General features: G+C 42.3%; 1 protein-coding gene across 1 annotated transcript in view; it reads left to right on the forward strand.

The window, feature by feature from the left end:
* LRSAM1 (leucine rich repeat and sterile alpha motif containing 1) overlaps positions 1 to 23,172 on the forward strand; it is a gene marked incomplete in the record, with an annotated part of 1,381,442 nt that overhangs the window by 900,986 nt on the left and 457,284 nt on the right. The window contains 2 exon segments of the mRNA XM_044058294.1: positions 6,868 to 6,967; positions 8,746 to 8,833. Coding sequence (XP_043914229.1) covers positions 6,868 to 6,967; positions 8,746 to 8,833 — 188 coding nt within the window.

Here is a 23,172-nt window from a genome sequence, read left to right on the forward strand (position 1 = left end):
AGAGGTCATTGTTCCCCTCTACTCATCACTCATTAGAACCATTATAGAGTACAACGCCCCTTTTGGTATGTACCTCACAAGACATCTACAACAACTGGAAGGCTGCAAAAATACCTCACAAAGAGGATTACTGGCCTCAAACAGATGCCTTACACAGACCGTCTCAAAAAACTCCAGCTTTACTCCATCGCATATCGCCTATTCAGAGGCGATCTTTGCCTAACATATAAAGCTGTGTCAAACCCAGAGCTGTTGGACATGCTCCACTTAAAGAAATCCCAATCCATCCGAGCTACACGCTCTAAGTACCTAAACCTTGTCACCACAATAAACAGAACATGCTGGAGGGATAGATTCCTGTCCCAGAGACTTCCCATACTCTGGAACAGACTACCTGTCTATGTCAAACAGAGCTCCTCATTAGCACTCTTCAAGAAAAATCTTGATGATTGGGTGGGTAATAGGAAATTCACCCCAGGGATCACTTCTGTGGTTCTGCTTGACAGGGGCACAGGAAAATAATTTTCTTGGGTGGTGAAAGCCAGGGTGCATTTTTGGCTAGGCTTGTATAGGCCCTAGGGCCAGTAGCCTAGTACCTACCTATGAACCTCTGTCACTGAGTATTAGAACTGCAAGGCGATGACCTCATTTTTTTTTTAAAGGTGCAAGCCACACCCAGTAGGAGTTAAAGGAACACACTCAAAAGAGCCGCACTGGAGAGAATGAGTTAAGGTAGCCTAATTTGGCCAAGTTGCTATCAGTTGCTCTTCAACTAGTGAGAAACTGAACTTACGCTTGATGGCAGCTAAGTATGAGAGGCCTTCAAGAGGTGCATGTAACTGGATTGAAATAAAGTGAGTATTTTGGGCATCTGCACCAGTTGCCCCATGGGAGAATGATTACATACTTGCAAATTTCTTTTTCCTATGAAACAACCCCACAGGTCCTCAGGGGTGAGCTCAGTGGTCAACAGCCCCAGAGGTCCTCTGGTGAGCTCAGTGGTCACTCTTGGGAATGAGGTCTCATCTGTAATGCCTTCCTATCAGTCCATAGGATAGGTAACAATGCTGGTCTTGCAGTTTTTTTTTATTTCTAGTAAGATCAACTCTCAGCTGCTTGAATACAGACTTTGGAAACATGGCCTGACACTATCTTTAAGCCTTGTATTACTTTCCTTCAGCCCTGGTGTCATTTTTGGCAGGTACTTTCTTGACATAATCCACATACCAGTAGCACACAATCCCAGGCTCAGGCTGACAAAATCTTTCTTGGTCTGTACTGTGGTGCCTTACCCTTCACTGCCTTAATGAATGTCCGGGTAAAGAATAGATGTTTTGGATGAAACCTTTAATGAAGCCCTTCTTTATACTGTTTTTGCATCCAAAAAACTTCAAAGTTGTGTTCCTTCACCTAAGAAGGCAAGTACCCACTGTGGGTCCCAGTGGAGTGAAATGAGATCCTAAACAAGTATCCACAGACTGCCTCCTGTGTGGACCCTTTAGTCCAGCATAGGTTCTAGAGACCACAGCAGCTTTCCACATTATTTATTCATAAGGTGTCCAAGGCTTGAGACAAGTTGGGCAACAGGATGTTAACCACACAGAGGGAGTGGTTCAACAGCTGGTGCTGGGCAGCATTTCTGCTGTCCACAGGGGTATGATGTAGAGAGATGCCTGAGATGTGAGCTCTGATCATGAATGAATGATACCCAAGTCATTCAGGTCCTTCATTTAAGTCAAGATCACACACAACTGACCAGATGAGGCTGCATATAGGATATTGCTTCCCCCACATGAAAAGCCTCTTCCACTTCCACTTCCACTTACTAGTGTACATCTAACAAATGGGAGGCTGACCGGTGAATGTGGTCATCTCTGAAAACACTACCAGAAGACTGGATTGGGGGGGGGGGGGTCTAAAGCCGAAGTCAAATACTGAAGTGGAGCAGTTGTCACATAAGGTAGTTTCCTGCACTACCAAGGTCCGCAAAGCCTCAAACCGCATCTTCCTTAGCCACTCAAAGCATCCTTGCTGAATTTTTCAAATCTTCACATATTAATTGTTCCAATATTTACGTATTTCTTTCTACACAAAGTATTACAGGCATTACTACTTGGGACTTTACTGCGACAGGACTATATTAAATAAGTAATAATTAACAAATAATAATAAATAACCAACTGACCATGCCTCATTACTTGCTGTACCACCCAAACAAGATTCCTGATCTGTCAGGCTTACTCAACTTACACAATTCTGCTCGCCAACTAAGGTCCACAAACAAAGCTCTTTTTGAAGTAGCTAAGTGTAGATACAGTGCTGGTGAATCCCTCTGTTCCTACACAGTTGCTAAAATCTGAATTTCTCTTCCAACAAATATCAGATTGCCAAACAGCAGTCTCATCTTTAAAACCCAATTAAAAGCCCACCTCAGTCTTATCTGGCAGTGTACCTGTACTGACCATGGCTAGCCCTACTACCACCATTCAGATAAATCTTCCTCTGTCACTACTCAAAGGTGAAACAAGTAGAACATAGAAAAATAAACTACCATAACAAATTGTATTTTTAAATGTATGTATATAACTGTATATATTACTGCACTTTCTTAATCAATTACATTATATTTTCTGTTTTACTACTGTACACTCTATATTGTACACTTCTGTAACTTCTCATCGTACTATGCTATGATATAAGATTGAGTGCTCTATTAATTTATACTTATCTATGACTTTTGTATTTTTATCGTATATGTAGAGCTTTTGTATTTTTTATGATTGTCATATATGTGGAACTTTTCTCCCCGGGTCTCTGCTGAAAATGGGCACCTGATTGCCCAGTCAGACCAACCCGGTAATCAAATATAAAATCAAAATAAATAAGTAGCAACTGGTGACTTCAAAGCAGAGAGGAGCTAAGTAGAATGGGCTGTGGTTCTTATAATAGGTAAATTACCATTTTATCAAAGAACAGCTGGAGTTAGTCACTTACATCCACAGACTGCCTCAATACCCACACACATGTACAATAATTCTATAAAACTGAATCATGATTGTTTAACTTGAGTAAGTGACCAACCTGATCAGTCATTTGTATTAACCAACAGCTCCTGTACCCTGCAATTAAAGTCAGTTATATAATCTACCTACACCTCCAATATCAGACTGTAATAAAATAATAATTAGCAGTGGGCCACAATTTATTTTAACTCCCAACACGTACATGCACACGTATGTGCCCACAGTCACAGCCACCTGAATAACTGTGTATACTTCAGATCTTTGCTTACAGTCAAGTGGATAAGTAAATAAACAAGTAATGACCCAGGAATTCAATTTCTTCTGTCAAAACCATACACTGCAACCCACTGCAACTCCAGTTCATACATTCAAGCGCTCTCACACACACACACACACACACACACACACACACACACACACACACACACACACACACACACACACAAAACCTCTCAGTTCTCTGATTTTGTTTGGAAATTGTACTTTGTCCAACTTAATTCTTCCTGATGATTTGCGGAGGAAAGGTGGATTGCACTTAATGCCAGACATTAATGTTGTCTTCTTTTACTTCAGAAAATACATGATAGTTCACATTCTGTTATATTGTCAGTTTTTCAAGTTTATAAAATACTGATTTTCAAAAGTGCCCCTAATTTATCTTGTACCCAATTATTTCTGAAGAATGCTTACTGTTTATAGTCCTAACTCCTGGCCGGCCTCTATGATCCTACTACTTAAATAATAACTAAATAAATATTAATGGAAAGACTAGTCCCACCCTCATAAATATATGTCCCTGTCTACTTCCCCTTTTTTCAGGCTACCTCGGATACACTTAAGGCAGCCTGAAATGATAGGAAGAACCCCTTGCTGCTTCATACAGCAGCCTAGTCAGCAACCCCTGAACAGTGTTCCACCACTTCAGAGAAGCAGGAATACACAGGCCTGTTTTACAAATCAGCCCTCCTAAGAAGCCAATATTTTTTTCTTAGCAGAAAATGGAATAGATGTATGTGCAACATTGTGATGCCTCGAAATGGGACCAATGACCTTATCTTTTATTTTAAATTAAAAAAGGAAATAAAGTAGTAAAAATATATATTTCATCCCTGATTTTGTTGAAGGGACTGCAGACCAGCAGCCAGTATCACAACCTACCTGTGTCCTGTTGACTGAAATTGCCTCTGAGAAGTTAAATTTCTAGTGTCTGCACCCAGTGTATAGCTCCATGTATTCAGATGGATCTTGTTCAGCACTTATTGTTTATCAGTTGTCATCCACTGTAAGTCATTTTGCTTCTTTGTGTCCTCCATTTAAGATGTTCCATCACTCTTTCTCAAACAGTTCTGCCCTGTAATTCTGCTTTGAAACATTGGAGGAGGAGAAGGAGTGTCAGCACCTCCCTTTGTAAGTGTTCCCTCACACAGACAGTCCAGAAGAAAGGGCAGCGTCCCCATTAAGTACTGTTATGAAGATCTTTTTCTGAGTGGCTATAATGGAATGTTCATGAAATAAGAATCTGCTGACTGAGATTGTCTTGAAGCTGTAGTTTTGCTTCACTTAGAAGGGACGTCACTGCTGAAAATTTCTCATTTAGCCTTGAGCAACATAATGGCATGGCAAAATAGTCCTAGAAAAGTAGGACATAATGGACTGAGAAACAAGCTTGCAAGCAGAATAGGAAAAAATGTTAACATCTGAATAAGCGTGTTACTACAAATCACAGATATCTGAAGATAAAGGGGAGTTGATCTTAAGATATGGGGCATAGTTGCAGCATTTTTTGAAAAGTTTGGTGCAATAGAAGTTTGGTTAGACCTGACAGGTGCTATGAATTATAACTTATGCATGCCACTTGCATTTTTGCTGTTAGATTTAACCTTGCTGTTTCTATGTTTTCTGATTTTCATCATAAAATTAGTGTTACATTTGGTCTTGCTGTTTTTAGATTTGCTGATTTTTTCCCCCCTTAAAGTTAGACCTGTTTGAGGTATAAATCACTAGTTAACTGAACTAAACCTGTACAAATATTCCTTATCACTGTCCAGGGTTTAGTATCTGAAGAGCTTTTATTCTAAAATGCAAGAAAGTGTTCTTTCAGACTCTGCCAAGATTTTTAAAGGTCATATTTTTAATGCTCAGTGGTTGCGCGTTGTACCTTGTCATGGTGGAATATTCTGTACGGGGGAAAATGAATGTCTGAATGATATATATTTATTTTTATTTATTAACTATGTGAGTGAGCTGATCTTAGGACCCTTTTCAATCATGATCCAAGCCAAATGCACAGATTCATATACATCACAATATAGCAAACCAAATAAAACGTAAAATAACATTACAAACAGTAAAAAAAAAAAAAACATAGGTGCTGATATGGGTTACTTGGTTAAGGAAACACATTAGCTTAGAAAAAAATCCCCCTCTGACTTTCCTACATTTATTTATTTATTTGGAATTTGGTAACTGGGTAAGTAGGTGTGATCATTTGAACCTTTTCAGCGGAGATCCAATCTGACATTAATCAGATGCTTTTTGAGTTTCAGGGGCAAAATGCTTTAGTATTTGTAAATATTTTCTTTGTCATATAATTGTTTCCATTTTGTTTCCTAGTCTAATCAGACAAAGAAAGGAGAGCACAACGTGATTTTTGATTGAGTCGACATGTATAGTTTTTGAACTAAGAGGTCCAGAACAGTTAGGAACTCATGAATGTAGTTAAAGAGGTATAACCTATTTTTAGTAGAAATAAGTGTCCTTTCTGGGCATTTTATTGGAATAAACTTTGTCAAATTTACTGAGTAGCTGGCTATGTAGCAGAGGGATAGATTCCTAAGTATTCCCATGGTCTGGAGCTGGCTTCCCATCCATGTGAAGCATAGTTCCTCCCTATCCCTTTTAAGCACAGCTTGGATCAATGGACAAGTAATCAGAAATTCACCCCGGTCTGGCACCTATGTCTCTGGACAGAGGCATTCAGTAAATCACCACCTATATAAATCGAATTGGTGGGTCATATTTGGATTTCACTGCTAGGCTTATAAGGGCCTTAGTGGTTGTTAGCCTGGTATACACCTCTGCATCTATGAGTATGTCTTAGATGACCCTAGTTCAGAAAGCAGCCTGTGGTGGAACTAGCCAGCCAGGAAAAGTGGGTAATAGAGAGGAGCCTGCCCACCCATCCTACAGAGAAGTTGGGGGAGGTCACAAAGTGTGTTTCATGCTTAATTATCTCCTGCAAAGACTACAGGCTAAGTAGTAGTATGCTCTAAACATTGCAGGGTTACTTGAGGGGGTCTCCATATCTCATGAGTTCTGAAAGCCTGTTGGATCACATATGTGACACGGAGGGAGTACAGTTAGGGAAATGTAATACAAATCCCTTGATGTCTGCCCAGATGACAGATGTGCCACAATTGACTCTGATTGCAGTAAGGAACAAATGGATAGAGTCATAGTGATCCGCCTGATTCAGCAGATGTGGGTGTCCAAAAAACCGCTTAAAGTCAATGTGTGAGGGACAGCATGAGTAGAAATATGGCAGAATTAGAAAAAAGTTTGAGAGACAATTGTGTAAATCACATGCATGCTAAAGAGCTTAAAATGAAAATGTCACTGAACATATTAGAGTGCATTTTTAAAATGAAGATTAGATGTGGATATTAGTCCCCTATCACAAAGAAGGAAGTTGGCAATAAGCACTTCATCTATGTGTAAACAGACTGCATTGTGACACAAAAGATGGGTAATTCAGAGTGGTGTATGCATTAACAGCATGGGGTGATGAGGAATGGTAGTTGATGGACAATCTGCTTATTTTCTTCTCTTTTGTGAACCTTTTCAGCTGCCATGCAACAAATGTTGATAGAAAGCTACCAGAACAAAATACTGCAAGATGCATGTGAGTCTCGAAGACAGAACCTGGTCAACGCAGCCTACAGCAGGTATTAAGACAAGTAGTCCAATAATGAGTTGGTCTTAATGCATGGATTTAAAGGAATTTGCATTTGCTGGACTTAAAATTAGTGTGATTCTGTCCTTAGTTTATTGTTTTGCTTGCATCAGCGCTCTACCTTTTTTACTCATATTGCTGTAAAAGATTGTTGCTATTAATTTTCAGATGAAGTTTCTTGTTATAAGTGAGAGATAAAGTTTCAATATGGATGTGATGATCTGTCTTCTACTGTAAATACCATATCCTGTCTTGGGCAAGCTTTCATTGAGTAGCTGTCCTTCACTGCTGAAGACATTACTGATCCTGGGGAGTGAGACATTTTCTGCCGGAGATGTAGAATTATGTCCCTTTCTTCTAAATCTTCATCTGATGGTGCCACCAAATGTATCATTACTAGCCTGCTATAGCTGCAGCTGTCTATGTCAGGGTGGGGCCTACCTGTGATGTCTGTCATTACCAGAACACTGCTAAAGAGCTGTTTATTACTTTTGCAGTGGTTAGCATTGTCGCCTCACAGCAAGAAGATCTCCAGTTTGATTCTTGGCTGGCGTACCTTCTGTGCGGAGCCTGCATGTCCTCCCTGCGGTCACATGAGTTTCCTCTGGGTGCTCCAGTTTCCTCCCACATTCCAAAGACCTGTAGTAGGTGGATTGGACACTCTAAACTGGCCGTACCTGATAGTGTATGTGCGAGGGAGTGGTACGAATGAACTACCACGGCAGGGCTAGCCACCCAGTGTTGCAAACCTTAGTTCGAAATGATTGTCATTGCTGAAGTGACACCCCAACCCTCTGTGCAAAATAGGAAAAAGGGGTTGAGGATGGATGGATGGCGTCTATATCACGTTATCGAAATCTTACTACATCGAATCACTAAAGGTCGACCTCTAGTGATCGATGTAGTAAAACATTGAATAACGTTTAAAAAAATAAAAACTAACGTAGGTGGGGGGCAAGTGCCCCTGCACCCCCCACACCCCCCTACTTAAATATTCCAACTCCGAGACCGTACTGCATTGAGGTAAATGGAAATCTCCCCCTACGGAGATTTCCATTTACCTGCACAATGTTCTGCACTTTCGATGTTGTGGTGCCGACAATATCAGCTTCGATATTGTTAGCTTTCGACATCATGAAGTAGACCTGATGGATGGACTGTGGTTTTCTGAGTCTCATTTTGAAAACCAAAGCTGTTCACTACTGTGATGACCTCTGCTTATTACTTTGTATTTTACGAACAGTAAAGCACTTCTCTGACATGCCTGGCTCTCCCTTTGAGTCTTAGGAGATGGTGTTAATATTGATAATGTGGTAATTTATTAGTTGTAGTAACTTGTACGTTGACCTTGGAAATGAGTACTGCAGTATGATGGTGCATTTCCACAGAACAAAGGTTAAAGAAAATGCACAAGGCATGAGGTCACAGCCTCAGTGACTTTAAATTTTTGAATACTTTAATATGGGATCTCCTTAAGTTGTGTTAGTCTAGTCTAATGAACAGGATATTTCCGAGGCTGAGTTATTTGAAACGGTCCGAAACTCTACTTTTTCTGGAACTGTAATTTATTGGACAGGCTTGAAAAATCCCATTTGCTAGAAGAGAGAGAGTACTAACTCTGTCATGAAGATTTACAAAACCCTGCCCCCATGTTGTGTTATCGGGTAAAACTCTGCAGTAGTTTGAGAAAGTTACACTGCTAGCAAGGCAAAAAATATAAGCCAGCCATTAATACTATTGTCTCATCCCTCCTTTTTTTGATTTTTGCAGCTTGACTGAGATGGATGAGAAATTCCTGCAGATCCAAGCTTGGCAGCAGCTGGATAAAAACAAAGCCATCAGTCAGATCCTGCAAGAGGTAAGGCAAACTTCAGTGTGCGAACTTCAGCTTAACTCTTTTTTTTACATTCAAGCTTCTCTTTAATAGATGCTACCCCTTGCTCAAAACTACATTTCAGAGAATCTGCTTACTGTCTCACATCCATGATATGTAGTAGCAACCTTTTAGTATGTCCTCCTAAAAAAAAAAAAAAAAAAAAGGCAACTTGTTCCTCTGCTCTAGGCTAATCATTTCTACATCCTAGAGGCTGAAGCAAGCCATTACACACAAAGTTTAACATTATTATTATTCAGTGAGGCAAATGCCTGTACATTTGTAATATACTCTCCTTTCGAATTAATATCAGAAAAAGCTTACAAACCTACTACTTTACAGCTAGAAAATGTTGCTGTTGACACAGTAAGTGGTACAGTCTTGCTAGGTAGTTGTAAAATATGTTCCTGTATTATGCATGTTTTCTAGCTGTACTAAGCTTGAGTTGTAGCTGATAAAGCTCCCTGGCCAATTCACCTACCCCGTTAATGTTTAATAAATAAACAAACAGTCCTCTCTTACATTAAACAAGACACAGAATTTTTCCATGATGTGATATTTAGTAAGACATGGGACAATAGGAGAAGGTTATTTAACTGGTCTTCCACTTATATTTCTCCTCCCAAAAAAAGGTACATAGAGTGTCAGACTATCTGTGCGGGGTTCCTCCTACATTTAAACCAGTTGTCATCTTATTAAAATGTAATAATCTAAATCCAGACAACACCACCTCATATGGATCACCCAGAGCAATACATTAATTTGAGAACTTAATGCTGCCTTCAGCTTCATCCAATCCTTCTTTTTGCGTATTTGTACATATATGACTATTAACTGAAACAGTAAAAAGACCTGAAATCTTATGATTCAGTAAATGCTGTATCATAGGCTGCTGGAACAGGTGAGCTGATGTTGTCATTACAAGGCATGCATAACTCATATGTGAAAAGCATCCTGAGAATATTAAAGGTCAAAGCTGCTGCAATGGAGCTTAAGTAAATTCTGAGAGAGGGACTTCCAAGATGGCTGCGTACTGATCAACAGCATGACATAAGCTCTCCCAGTGTGAAAACAGAAACTGATAAAAAGGAGTGCCATTAATTTTTTTTTGGGGGGGAGGGGTTCAGTTACTGACTAGTAAATAAATTGCCTGGATACCAGCAAAGAAGAAATTTGGAAAATCTGAAAGAAAATCAACCAGAAAAGGTGAAAAAGTACTGTCTAAGAAAGTTTCGTCAACTGTTCAGCTAAAAGCAGTTCACGTTTCAGCTTTCTTTCAAAAGATGGCTTCAAGTAGTTTAGAATAAAAAGTAAATCAAATGTACTCTGAGGTGATTAAAACAAATGAAACATTGAAGGAAAATATCAATTAAAACAAAAGGATGGAAAAATAGAATAAGCTGAAAAAAATGCAAAAATCAGAGGTTGACATAAAAGAAAAAGCTGGCTGAATATGAGGTTTCTCAAGAAGAGCTGCTTAAAAAAGTAATAGGATTAGAATACAGAGAACACAGCAAAAAAAATGAGATTTTCTGTTGTACCAAAGAAACAGTAAGGAAAAGATGGTATCAGTTTTATGAAAACATAAATAAACAATTGAACTGATGTTCCACAGTTAAAGGGCACATCAAGTGAATTCTTCAAACCTGGCTATGAGAAAGCAGACACAAGCTATATTAGTAAAGAGGCAATCATACCAGCAGAAGGAGTTGCTCCTGACATTATTGTGGCAGAAGGGCTAAGTATTAAAAATGTGAGACAACAGAGTGTTTGTAAAACTTGATTATTGATTAGTACCAGTCAGAATAGAAGCCCCAGCAATCAGGGAATTTTGAGAGGTAGGCGTGAAATTCAAACTGCTATATCCAGCTGTCTTCGAAGTTTTTTTTTTTTTGTTTGTTTGTTTTTTTTGCTGGAGGATCAAAGCCGTTTCTGACACAACAGGCTAAGGAGGAAATAAAAAAGTTTATCCAACAAAAAAGTCAGCAAGCAGAAGGGGACTCTGCTTCTCATTGTTCTGATGGTAAGGTTCCTAGAGAGACTTTGCTAGTGAAAACTTTTCCACTGTTCCAAAGGAAATGTTTGAGAGAGAGAAAAAAGCACAGGAGTTGACTAGAAGAATCAGGAGCCACTTGGACTTGAACTAGTGTCTGGTTTTGAGAGATGGAGATGAAAAGGAAATGACCAGCAAGTCTGGGTAAATGGAAGACTATAAAGCATCTCATCCCATTTGTGAAATATGGTTTTGCAAGAAAAAGTAGTTGAAAAACACTGGACTTTTGTTGAATTTGTTAAAATTGCGAGTAGACTGTAAAGCATATACCCTACTTTATATTGTTAGTGTTTAGGACACGAAAAGGGGGGAACTAACTGTAAGTAACAGTTTTTGCTCTTAATAGTGTTTGTATAGAACATTTCATAATATAAACTGCATGTTATTTACAAAAAATAATTTTCTGCAGTGTGTAGTCATTTTTTTTAATGTGGGAGAGTCTTTTCAGTGACTGTTGTGTGTAAAAGATATTAAAATAAACAAGTACTCTTTTAGCTGCAAGAACTAAAGGGTTTACAGTATAAGAAGAAAAAAAAACAGACTCGATGAAAGCAAGTTTAATGTTCGTGTGCTGTGATCTTAGGCTGCTGGGGTAGGGGTGGGGTTTGGTATAAAAGTTCACTGATTATATTATATGTACAATTAGGATGTTTTCTCTTTTTAATTTACAAGGGTGAATGTCTAGATTACTACCATGGCTTAAGTCATAAATACGTGTTTTTGTAAGCATGTAGCTTTAAAAATAAGACAAAATATGAAACCCATGAGAATGCTAAGCTTCATAAAACTTAAAGCAGAGATATCAGCTTGTTGATTTTTCATTAGCAAATGTTCAGTGGAGTCAAGATGTTTGCAGCTTAGAGCAGCTGTGCATTCTTTTCTGAGTGAAATGTACATAGGCTTATTGCTGAGTGCATTTCCATGTAGACAAGCTGTCAGCAGGTGCAAGCAGTTAATCTGAGTATTCTTTGTCAAGGGGAATGCAAAATGTAAAGGTACAATGGAAATAGTTTGAAATTATGGGACACGAATAAGGGGTAACAACCTCCCTAGCAGCCTTAATACTTTAATGCAGTTAATAGAACAGTGTACAATTTCCTTTTATTTAAAATAGCTGGTGTGCTTTTTCTTAGGAATAAAAGTTAATGTTTTCTGAAAGCCTGCAAGCTGTTTTTTTCCTATCTGGGAGGGAAGGACAGAGAGAAGAAAAGAACTGATAGCAATCAGTGTAAGTGGAGCACAGCATGGTTAACCTTAATTTTAGGTTAGATAACACCTGTAGGTGCAGCCATCTGTTTGGGCAATTGCTCCTTTATGTAGGGTTAAACTTCATTTTGAAGATGTATGTAGATGTTCTTTGTGTTTCACTGTTGCAGTCATCACATTTGGGTAATCCCTGCCAGGGTAGCCCTCAGCTGGCCCGAATACCAGAGGCTTAGTATTTTTGCGTCAGTTGCTGTCGCTTGAGGACCAACGTCAGGTTGTCAGTAGTATAAAGTAAAGCAGCCAATGCCATTTCATCAGTCTTTCTTGCTGTGGACCCCAAAGCAGAAGCAGTTCGCACAAGTGCTGGTCTGCTACCTGAGTTTTCGTCTCCGAATTGAAGTTGAAGTCTTCTAAAGTTAAGTACGCCATTGGGGATCCTTTTTTCTTGCACTAACCAATATCAGAAAAAGTTAACAATTGTCTCACCTGTGGAAAGCAAATACTACACTGATACTTCCACTTTTACTACGTCACTTGTTTAGGCCAAGACCACGATGCCCCTCGTTGTAGCTTCTGTGCTTTGTTCAACACCAAAACTGTCCGTCATCAGTCCCTTATTGTAGCCAGATACATTAGATGTTTTTCATGTTTCACTGTTGCAGTCATTACATTTGGGTTATCTGCTTGCAGTAGCCCTCAGTCAGCCTGATTAACAAAGTCTTGGGTCCTACGTCAGTTGCTGTCTCTTATTCCGTGACGTCAGGTTGTCAGGGGTATAAAACATGCAGCCAATGTCATTACATCAGTCTTTCTTGCCGTGCAGTGCCCGAAGCAGAAGCAGTTCGCAAGTGCCGGTCGGCCGACTCCTGATATTTTCATTTTTGAGTTTCAGAACCGAAGTCTTCAACTAAAAGCCAAGTACCCCTTTGGGGAAACTTTTTCTTGCTCTAAACCAATGTCAGTAAAAGTAAATAATTGTATTTCTTGTGGAAAGCAAATACCTCATAAAGATTTTCATTTGTACTGTATTCCTTGCCTAGGCCCTGACCACGATGTACCTTGTTGTCGGTTTTGTGCCTTATTTAAACCACAAACTATCCGTCATCGGTATATTTGCGTTTCTAAATTTTTTGGTGCTCGGTTCAGTTATGCTGATATGTCTTCGGTAAGCCTACCGACATTCCAACAAAACACAAAGATAAAGACAGAGACAGGCCGTCCAGTTCACCGGTACTTAGTGAGGTGCTTTCGCAGCCCCTGATACCCACTACTTCAGATTTTCAGGCCTCTACTGAGACCCATTTGGAGTCCAGTATGTCACGAGATGCTTCAACTGTGGAACCCGTGGATGTCTCTACATTGGATGGGTCTGGAGCCGCTGTGCAGGCACCGGCTTCTGAGGGTGTATTCAGGTCTACTGGCTTGCATATTAAACTGGCGCCATCTTCTTCTTCAAGGCCTAAACTGACACCCAGACTGCATGGTCAGGCCTCTATGCCTAAAGAACAAATGATAAGAATGACTGAAGACCTTATTACTTTAATCAGGGGAAGCCAACCTTCCCCCTCTGAGACCTAGGACTGAGTTTGCTTATGATACTTCTGACCAGTATTCTGAAATTTCCGTTTCCTCTGATGACCAGGGTTTTCCCTTATCTACCTATGATGATTCTGATGCTGAGGACTCTATTCCCTCTGCCCCCCCCCAAGAGGATTTCTCTTTTGGTGAAACCTTGCACACTCTTAGGGAGCTTGTTCGTTGGGAAAGTCAGGTTTTCTGATTCTAAAAAGAAGATTAGGGATTTCTTAATCCTGCACCAGCACAGGCCTTTAGCTATGCCTCCAGTACTGGACATTGTTGATGATGCCTTTTCGAAATCAAGCATGGCCCCTGACTCTCTACCTCCTGCTTCCAGAAAACCTGATAGATATTACAGGGTTCCTGACTGTCATAAGTTCCTTTTCAAAAATCCTACTGCAGATCCTGAAACCATTTCACAGGGACCCAAGGGCATTAAAGCTACTGCTGCCAAAAATCCTACCCCCTCTGATAGAGACTCCAGGGCGCTGGATAGATGGGGTAAGAAGGTTATACACTTCTGCAACTTTGGCCATTAGGGCCTTGAATTGCCATTTTCATATGTTGAAGTATCAGCTGCATATTATTGGATTGCCTAAACAGAAAATGATGATTCCTGATTGTGCTGAAAATAAGGATTTACAGGATTTTATGTATTCTGCTGAACAAGTTGGTAAACATGCATTGCAATGTGGTTTTGATTCACCAGAGGCATCTTGCAGGGCTTCGGTAACTGGGTCTGCACTTAGAAGGCATGCTTGGCTTAAGGATCAATCCTTGCCAGATCATGTTAAAGCAAAATTACTGGATGCTCCCTTAAATCAGGGCCACCTGTTTGGCAGCAAAGCAGAAGTAGTTTTTTTAAAAAATGGAGGAAAAAGCTAAATCTATGCAAACTGTTAAAGACTTTTTACAAGTACAACCTCCACGATTTAGTAGGCATTGGCCTTCTAAGAATTGGTCCTTTCCTGCCTCTTCCAGACCTTCTCAGTCCAAACCCAGATCCAGCAAGAGCACCCAGGCTTCAGTCCCAGGGGACACTCAGGACTAAGCAGTGGGGGGCCTCCACTTCCAAATGTGGGAGTAATAAAACTCCCCACTATGGTAAACTGTCTCAATGACTTATTTTTAAAACTTCCAAGCACTTCTCAACTGACTGCCCCTTTGGGGGGAAAGATTGCAATTCATGCAATGAACTGGGGACTCATTACCCAGGACATATGGGTTTTAAATATAGTGTCCCAAGGTTACAAATTTCACTTCCACACGTCACCAACTCCAAGTGATTGGCCGGATCTACCTCCAAAGCAGTGGGCAGAGGCCCAAAAGCAAGTACTCTCTCTCTTAAGCATAGGGGCTATTCAATTGGTATCCAGAAAAGACAATTCATGGCGTCCTATCCTGGACCTGCCTACTCTAAACACCTTTTTGGTGATTCCAAAATTCAAGATGCTGACTCTTCACCAGTTGCTTCCTATGCTAAGAAAAGATGCCTGGTTGGCAACAGTAAATTTAATGGAAGCATACCTGCACATCCCAATCAGGGAATCTTGCAGAAGATACCTATGCATCAAAGCAGGCTACACGCACCATCATTTCTCTGCACTGCCCTTTGGCTTATCTACTGTGCCCAGGGTATTCACAAAGTGCCTAGCTCCAGTCATTGCATTTTGCAGGCAAAGAAATATTCAAATATACCAATACCTGGACGATTGTCAAATTCAGGCAGGAAACCAGGACGTACTTTTGAACCATCTGGCTTTTGTACAGAGGGTGCTAACCTGTCTGGGGTATACCATAAACGAAAAGAAATCACACCTGGCACCCTGTCAACAAATTATATTCCTGGGAGCAAGCTTGAATACAACTTCCCAGATGGCTTTCCTCACGCCAGAGAAACAAATTCACTTGACAACCTACTGCAAACAAGTGGTCACAAAAACCCTGCTATCTGCAAGGCAAATACTACAAGCCTTGGGGTTCATGGCCTCCTGAATTCTTCTAATTCCATATGCAAGACTGCATATGAGGAAACTACAATGGTATCTAAAAAAAGCCTTTGGTGTCAACATTCTCAGGAGCTAGAAGCAATGATTCCTATCATTCCTTGTCTACACTTAGAGTTCCTTTGGTGGGCAGAGGCCTGCCACCAAAACAAGGGACTACCATTCACACTACCCCCTGCCACCCAAACCCTAACAACAGACGCATCAGACTATTCATGGGGGGGTGCACCTGGCAGGGAAGTGCATTCAGGGCAAATGTAACCCAATTCAAATGCAGCTTCACATCAGTCATAAAGAAATGTTAGCTGTACAGAATGCTCTGACAGTCTTCAAGGACCGCATTCTTCCAGGACAATTAATGGTAAAGATGGACAACACCACTGTTGTGTGGTACATAAACAAGCAGGGGGTACACATTATTACCCCTCTGCAGACTAGCCATGGCATTGTGGAATACAGCCTTGAGCTACATTATTACCCCCTCTGCAGACTAGCCATGGCATTGTGGAATACAGCCTTGAGCTACATTATTACCCCTCTGCAGACTAGCCATGGCATTGTGGAATACAGCCTTGAGCTACATTATTACCCCTCTGCAGACTAGCCATGGCATTGTGGAATACAGCCTTGAGCTACATTATTACCCCCTCTGCAGACTAGCCATGGCATTGTGGAACACGGCCTTGAGCTACATTTTTATTACCCTGCAGACTAGCCATGGCATTGTGGAATACAGCCCCTCTGCAGACTAGCCATGGCATTGTGGAATACAGCCTTGAGCTACATTATTACCCCCTCTGCAGACTAGCCATGGCATTGTGGAACACGGCCTTGAGCTACATTATTACCCCCTCTGCAGACTAGCCATGGCATTGTGGAACACGGCCTTGAGCTACCAAGTACAGTTACAAGCTCAATTCCTGCCAGGAAAACTAAATACACTGGCAGATGGACTAAGCAGGACCCTCATGGACCCACATGAGTGAAAACTGGAACCAAGGATTTTCAACATGTTGACAAGCAAATGGGGGAGCCCAGATATAGACCTGTTTGCCTCCCCCCAGAACTATCAATTGGAATAATTTTGTTCAAGGACTCCCCACAGACAAGCTTGGAAAGTGGATGCTCTGTCCTTCAGCTGGAAAAACCTATCAGTTTATGCCTTTCCTCCTCTGCCTCTGCTCTCCAAAGTACTACTAGAGGTAAACAAGACAAACCAAGGATGATTTTGATTGCACCAGCCTGGCCATGCCAACACTGGTATCCCCTCCTGCGCAGTGTGTCACTGTTGGCCCCATGGCACCTGCCTCAGACTCCTACCTTGCTGTCTCAGCAGGAGACCCAGATTTTGCACCCTCAGCTTCAAACACTGAACCTAGCAGCTTGGCTAATTGCCTAAGCTCTCCTTTACCATCCCTCAGTAAACCAGTGATGGATGTCATTTTAGAGGCAAGGAGGCCTAGTACTAGAGAATCTTATGCTGCAAAATGGAAAAGATTCTGTGCCTGGAACCAATCTCAAGGGATGAGCACAGCAGTGCCCAATTTGCCTCAGATTTTACAATACTTAACTGAGATGCTTCACAAGGGCCTGTCTTTTTCCTCAATAAAAATTCACGCCTCAGCCATTTCAACTCATTATAACACAGAACCTCCTCTCTTCTCTCTTCCACTGCTCAAGCAGTTCCTCAGAGGGGCAAAATATTTAAGACCACCCAGGAGAGCTCCAACTCCAGCCTGGGACCTTGACTTTATATTGGAGAAACTCACCCTTCCTCCTTTCGAGCCAGCTGCTACTGCAGATTTAAAATTCCTTTCTTGGAGAACAGCTTCCCTTTTAGCCATCACTTCAGCAAGAAGGGTATCTGAATTACAGGCCCTTATGGCAGTGTAGCCTTTCATCATCTTTCATGCGGACAGAGTGTCCCTCAGGACCAATCCCTCTTTTATGCCAGAGGTGGTATCCAGTGTGGCCTTTAATCAGTCTATTCATTTGCCTGCCTTCTTTCCTAATCCACAGAACAAAGAGGAACGGATACTGCACTCCTTAGATTGCACAGGCAACTTAGATTCTACATGGGCAGGTCTAAATCTCAAAGGAAATCTGAACAACTGCTGGTGGCATTTGCTGCAGGGACAGAGGGGAAGGCTATTTCAAAGTGAACCATCTCCAAATGGATAGGCCATTGTATTCATTTCTGCTATAAGCACCATGGAAAACCTGTCCCACAGGGGATCAGATCCTACTCAACCAGGGCTGCATCTTCCTCTACAGCCTTTCTCAGAGGCGTACCTACCAGGGACATCCTAGAAGCTGCTACCTGGAGTTTGTACATACCTTCACCAAGCATTACCATTTGGCAATTTTCTCTAAATCCAGAGCTGGCTTTGCCACTGCAATTTTGCAGGGCCTTATAGCTGGTCCTAATGCTATCTAAATTCCTCCTCCCATCCTTAGCTTTGGGAATCTACCCAAATGTAATGACTGCAACAGTGAAACACGAAGAACATAGTACATTGATATACACTTACAATAAATGTAGATGTTCCAGTGTATTCACTGTTGCAGTCCTGGTTACCCTCCCCCCAGCCCCCTGACTTCGTTTGGCTATACCTCTTCTCTCCTTTTCAATGCTTCAAAGCTTTTTGGTGTATTTGTTTTTTTGTTTGAGGTATAACCTTGTATATTGATAGATTTAATTGCTTCCCATTAGGGGGGCACCTGACATCTGGGGCAAGAAAAACTGATGTAATGATGTCAGCTGCATGTTTTATACCCCTGACGACCTGACGTAACAGAAGAGACAGCAACCGACATAAGACCCAAGACTTTGTTAATCAGGCCGACTGAGGGCTACTGCAAGCAGATAACCCAAATGTAATGACTGCAACAGTGAATGCACTCGAACATCTACATTTATGGTAAGTGTACACAACTGTACTTTTACAGTCTTCGAATTCCAATATGGCTTCGGTAAGCCATCCAACAGCAGATCTTCCAAAAAAATGTAAAGATAAAGACAGAGACAGACTGCACAGGTCCAAACCTACCAACGACACTTCCGTTAAGCTAGTCGTCAGTCTTCCAGGACTCAGTGAGGCACTTTTGCAGCCTCTAATGCCTGCTTCTGTTGATTCGCAGGCTGCTACCGAGACCCTTTCGGAGACCGGTATGCTGCAAAACCTTTCTTCGACTAAGGATCCTGTGGTCGTCTCTACCTTGGATGGGACCGGAGCTGCTAAGCAGGCACCAGCTTCCAAGGAAGTCCTGCGCACTACCGAATCTTGACACAAACTGACGTCTTCATTCGCGACTACCATTCTTTCAAAAACAACTGAGTTTCTTAGGCCCAGGATTCGAACCACACCCAAGAAACCGACAACCCACTCTCAGGTGCCTGCTACCTTGTCTCAGTCTCAAATGCTTAAAATGGCACAAGACCTTATGCTGATCAGGGGAAGCCAAGCTAACCCCTCAGAAAGGAAAAGAGATCTGTCCCCTGTAGTTTTGTCTGAACAAGAATCAGATGAGTCTGATGCATCTGACTATGAAGACATGCAACCCCTCTCCACTTATGAGGATTCTGATGTAGAGGACTCCATTCATTCAGCCTCTTCCCCAGAGGATTTTTCCTTTGGGGAAATCCTGCATACCTTAAGGGAGCATTTCCAATGGGAAAGTCAGGACTACCCTCAGTCTAAAAAGAGACTCGGAGAATTCGTAGATCTTCCGCAACACAGACCCTTGGCCACCCCCCAGTCCTGGATGGTTGTGGATGATGTTTTCCTTGAATTCAGCTTGACTCCTGATGCCCTACCTCCTGCTCCCAGAAAATCTGACAGGTACTATAGAGTCCCTGGCTCACACAAATATATTTTTAAAAATCCAACAGCTGACCCTGAGGTCATTTCTCAAGGGCCAAAAGGAATTAAAGCAACCTTTGCTAAGAATCCCACACCCTCAGACAGGGATTCCCAAGCATTGGACAGATGGGGTAAAAAAGTATACACCTCAGCTACTCTTGCTATCAGGGCATTAAATTGTCATTTCCATATGCTGAAATTTCAGCAACATACCCTGGAACTCCTTAAACAAAAAATGTCTTCCCTTCCTGCTTGGGCAGAATCAAAAGATTTACAAGACTTCATGCATTCTGCAAGCCAAGTAACTAAACACACTTTGCATTGTGGTATTGACGCCCTAGAAGCTTCTTGCAGGGCAGCAGTTACTGAATCTGTCATTAGAAGACATGCATGGCTTAAGGAACAACCCCTGCCAAACCATGTCAAATCTATATTGTTGGATGCCCCTTTGCATAAAGATAACTTATTTGGCCCTAAGGCAGAAGAGGTATTAAAAACGGAAGAAAAAGCAAAATCTATGCAAACAGTTAAGAATTTCTTAGAAGTCCAGTCCCCTAGGTTCAGCAGGCATTGTCCCTCCAAGCACTGGTCCTTTCCTGCTCCGAGTAAACCAGCCCAGCCTAGGCCCCGTGGAAACAGACCACCCAGACAGCAGCCCCATGGAATACAGAGATGTAAGCAGTGGACTACCTCCACTTCTAAACCAGGGAGATCTAAGCCCTCCCCCTTATGGTAAGAACTCATAATAACCCACCTCCTCCTCCCCCCCCTCTGCCCACCTTCACGTACCCCTAGGAGGAAATCTCTCATTTCACTCAAGCACCTGGGCCACCATAACCAAGGACCAATGGGTTCTGAACATTGTGTCTCAGGGATACAAATTCTACTTCTATACCCTTCCAACCCCAAAATGGTTCCCAGATCTACCACCAAATCTGTGGGCAGAGGCTCAAAAGCAAATCCTTTCCCTTCTCTCTATGAGAGCAGTAGAGCATGTTCCTGCAGAACAGATAAGCCAAGGTTTCTACTCCAGACTTTTTCTGGTGCCCAGAAAAGAGGGCACCCCATCCTTGATCTATCAGTTCTAAACACCTTCCTGGTGATCCCAAAATTCAAAATGCTCACCCTGCAGCAGCTGCTACCCATGCTGTCCAAGGACACTTGGTTAGCCACCCTAGATCTAAAAGAGGCCTGCCTCCACTTTCCTGTCAGGGAATCATGCAGGAAATATCTCCACTTCAGAGCAGGATCTCAACATTTTCAGTTATCTGCGCTTCCATTTGGCTTATCTACTGCTCCCAGAGTTTTCACAAAATGTCTGGCTTCAACCATTGCATTTTGCAGGCAAAGAAATATTCAAATTTACCCATACTTAGACGACTGCCTTATTCAGGCAGACAGTCAGGAAAAGCTGCTCCAGCACCTGGCCTTTGTAAAGACACTACTAACCTCCCTAGGATACAGAATCAGTGAAAAGAAATCCAAACAAGTGCCCACCCAAAGGATAATCTTCCTGGAAGCAAGTCTGGACACAGCATCCCAGATGGCATTCCTTACACCAGAGAAACAAATTTTCCTGACAACCTACATCTCTCAACTAGCCATCAGGACCCAGTTATCTGCAAGGAAGATCCTGCAAGCTCTGGGGTGTATGGCATCTTGCATACTACTCTTTCCATATGCCAGACTACATATGAGGAAACTTCAGTGGTACCTAAAAAGCCTTTGGTGTCAACACTTTCAAGACCTGGAAACTCTTCTGCCTATAATTCCTTGCCTCAGAAAATAATTTCTTTGGTGGGCAACAGCATGCTCTCACAACAAGGGACTGCCCTTCTCCCCACCCCCTGCCACCCAGACCCTCACCATAGATGCATCAGACTATGCTTGGGGTGCACACCTGGACAGCAAGTGCATACAGGGCCAATGGAGCCCTCAGGAAAACCCTCTGCACATCAGTCAAAAAGAGATGGTAGCTGTGTAGCACGCCTTGATAGCTTTCAAACCCCTTCTCTCTCCAGGGGTTCTCCTGATCAAAACAGACAACACCACTGTGTTGTAGTACATCAAAAAGCAGGGAGGGACTCACTCCTACCCTCTCTGCAGGCTGGTCAGGACCCTTTGGCTCACAGCCTCTTCCATGCAACTACACCTATTAGCACAGCTCTTACCAGGCTCTCTCAACTCTCTGGAAGACCAATTAAGCAGAATACTTCTTGACCCATACGAGTGGCAACTCAACAGAAGTACCTTCACCCTAATAACTCAGAAATGGGGAAACCTGAAGGTTGACCTCTTTGCCTCCAACACCAACTATCAGCTCAGAAAATTCTGCACCAGGGAGAATCACTGCATGGCTTGGAAACTGGATGCCGTGTCCTTCCCCTGGGTCAATCTATCGGTCTATGCTTTTCCTTCCCTGCCTCTCATCCCAAGGGTACTGCTCAAAATAAGGGAGGAAAAATCAAGAACCATTCTTCTAGCTCCAGACTGGCCACGACAACACTGGTACCCCTTGCTGTGCAGCCTGTCCACGCTGCCTCCATGGCATCTTCCTCAGATTCCAACCTCCTGACCCAGAGGGAAGGGGAATTCATGCATCCCAAATTGCAGACACTCAATTTGGCAACTTGGCTTATTCCCTAACCCCAAACCAATCTGCCTTTCTAAGTAAACAGGTTCTGGATGTTTTCCGTGAGGCCAGATGCCCTAGCACCAGAAAGTCTTATGCAGATAAATGGAAAAGGTTCTGCGCATGGATCCAGGCTATGGGAGCCAGTATGGAACAGCCCTCCATCCCTCTCATCCTGGATTACTTAGCTGACCTACTACACAGTGGTCTGTCTTTCTCCTCTATAAAAATTCATGCCTCTGCTATTTCTGCTCATTTTCCCACTGAGCAACCCCTTTTCTCGCACCCTTTGATCAAACAGTTTCTCAGAGGGGCTAGCAACTTCAGGCCCCCCCAGAAGGGCACCAACGCCAGCTTGGGACCTTAACTTTGTCTTGGAAAAGCTCACCCTGCCCCCTTTTGAACCAGCTTCTTCTGCAGAGCTAAAATTTCTCTCCTGGAAAACGGCTTTGCTTCTGGCCATCACTTCAGTCAGAAGAGTCTCTGAGCTGCAAGCACTTATGGCTATGGAACCCTTCACCATCTTCCATGCAGATCGGGTAGCTCTCAGAACTAACCCATCCTTCATGACCAAGGTGGTGTCCAGTGTGGCTCTTAACCAATCCATTCATCTGCCCACCTTCTTTCCTAATCCCCAGAACAAGGAGGAAAGGATTATTCACTCTCTAGATGTGCACAGACAGCTCAGATTCTATCTGGACAGGACAAAATCCTTCAGAAAGTCTGATCAATTGCTGGTTAGCTTTGCTACAGCGGAAAAAGGCAAAGCCATTTCCAAGCAAACCATTTCCAAATGGACAGCACGCTGCATCCATTTCTGCTACAAACAGCATAGAAAGCTTCCCCCCAAGGGGGTCAGGGCACACTCCACCAGAGCAGCCTCCACCTCTGCAGCTTTCCTAAGAGGAGTCCCCACCAGGGACATCCTTGAGGTTGCCATCTGGACATCTGCTCACACTTTTACCAAGCATTACCACCTGCGTCTC

This window comes from Protopterus annectens, chromosome 16.part0 (assembly GCF_019279795.1).
Source record: "Protopterus annectens isolate FY-2018-M chromosome 16.part0, PAN1.0, whole genome shotgun sequence".
Taxonomy (NCBI): domain Eukaryota; kingdom Metazoa; phylum Chordata; order Ceratodontiformes; family Protopteridae; genus Protopterus; species Protopterus annectens.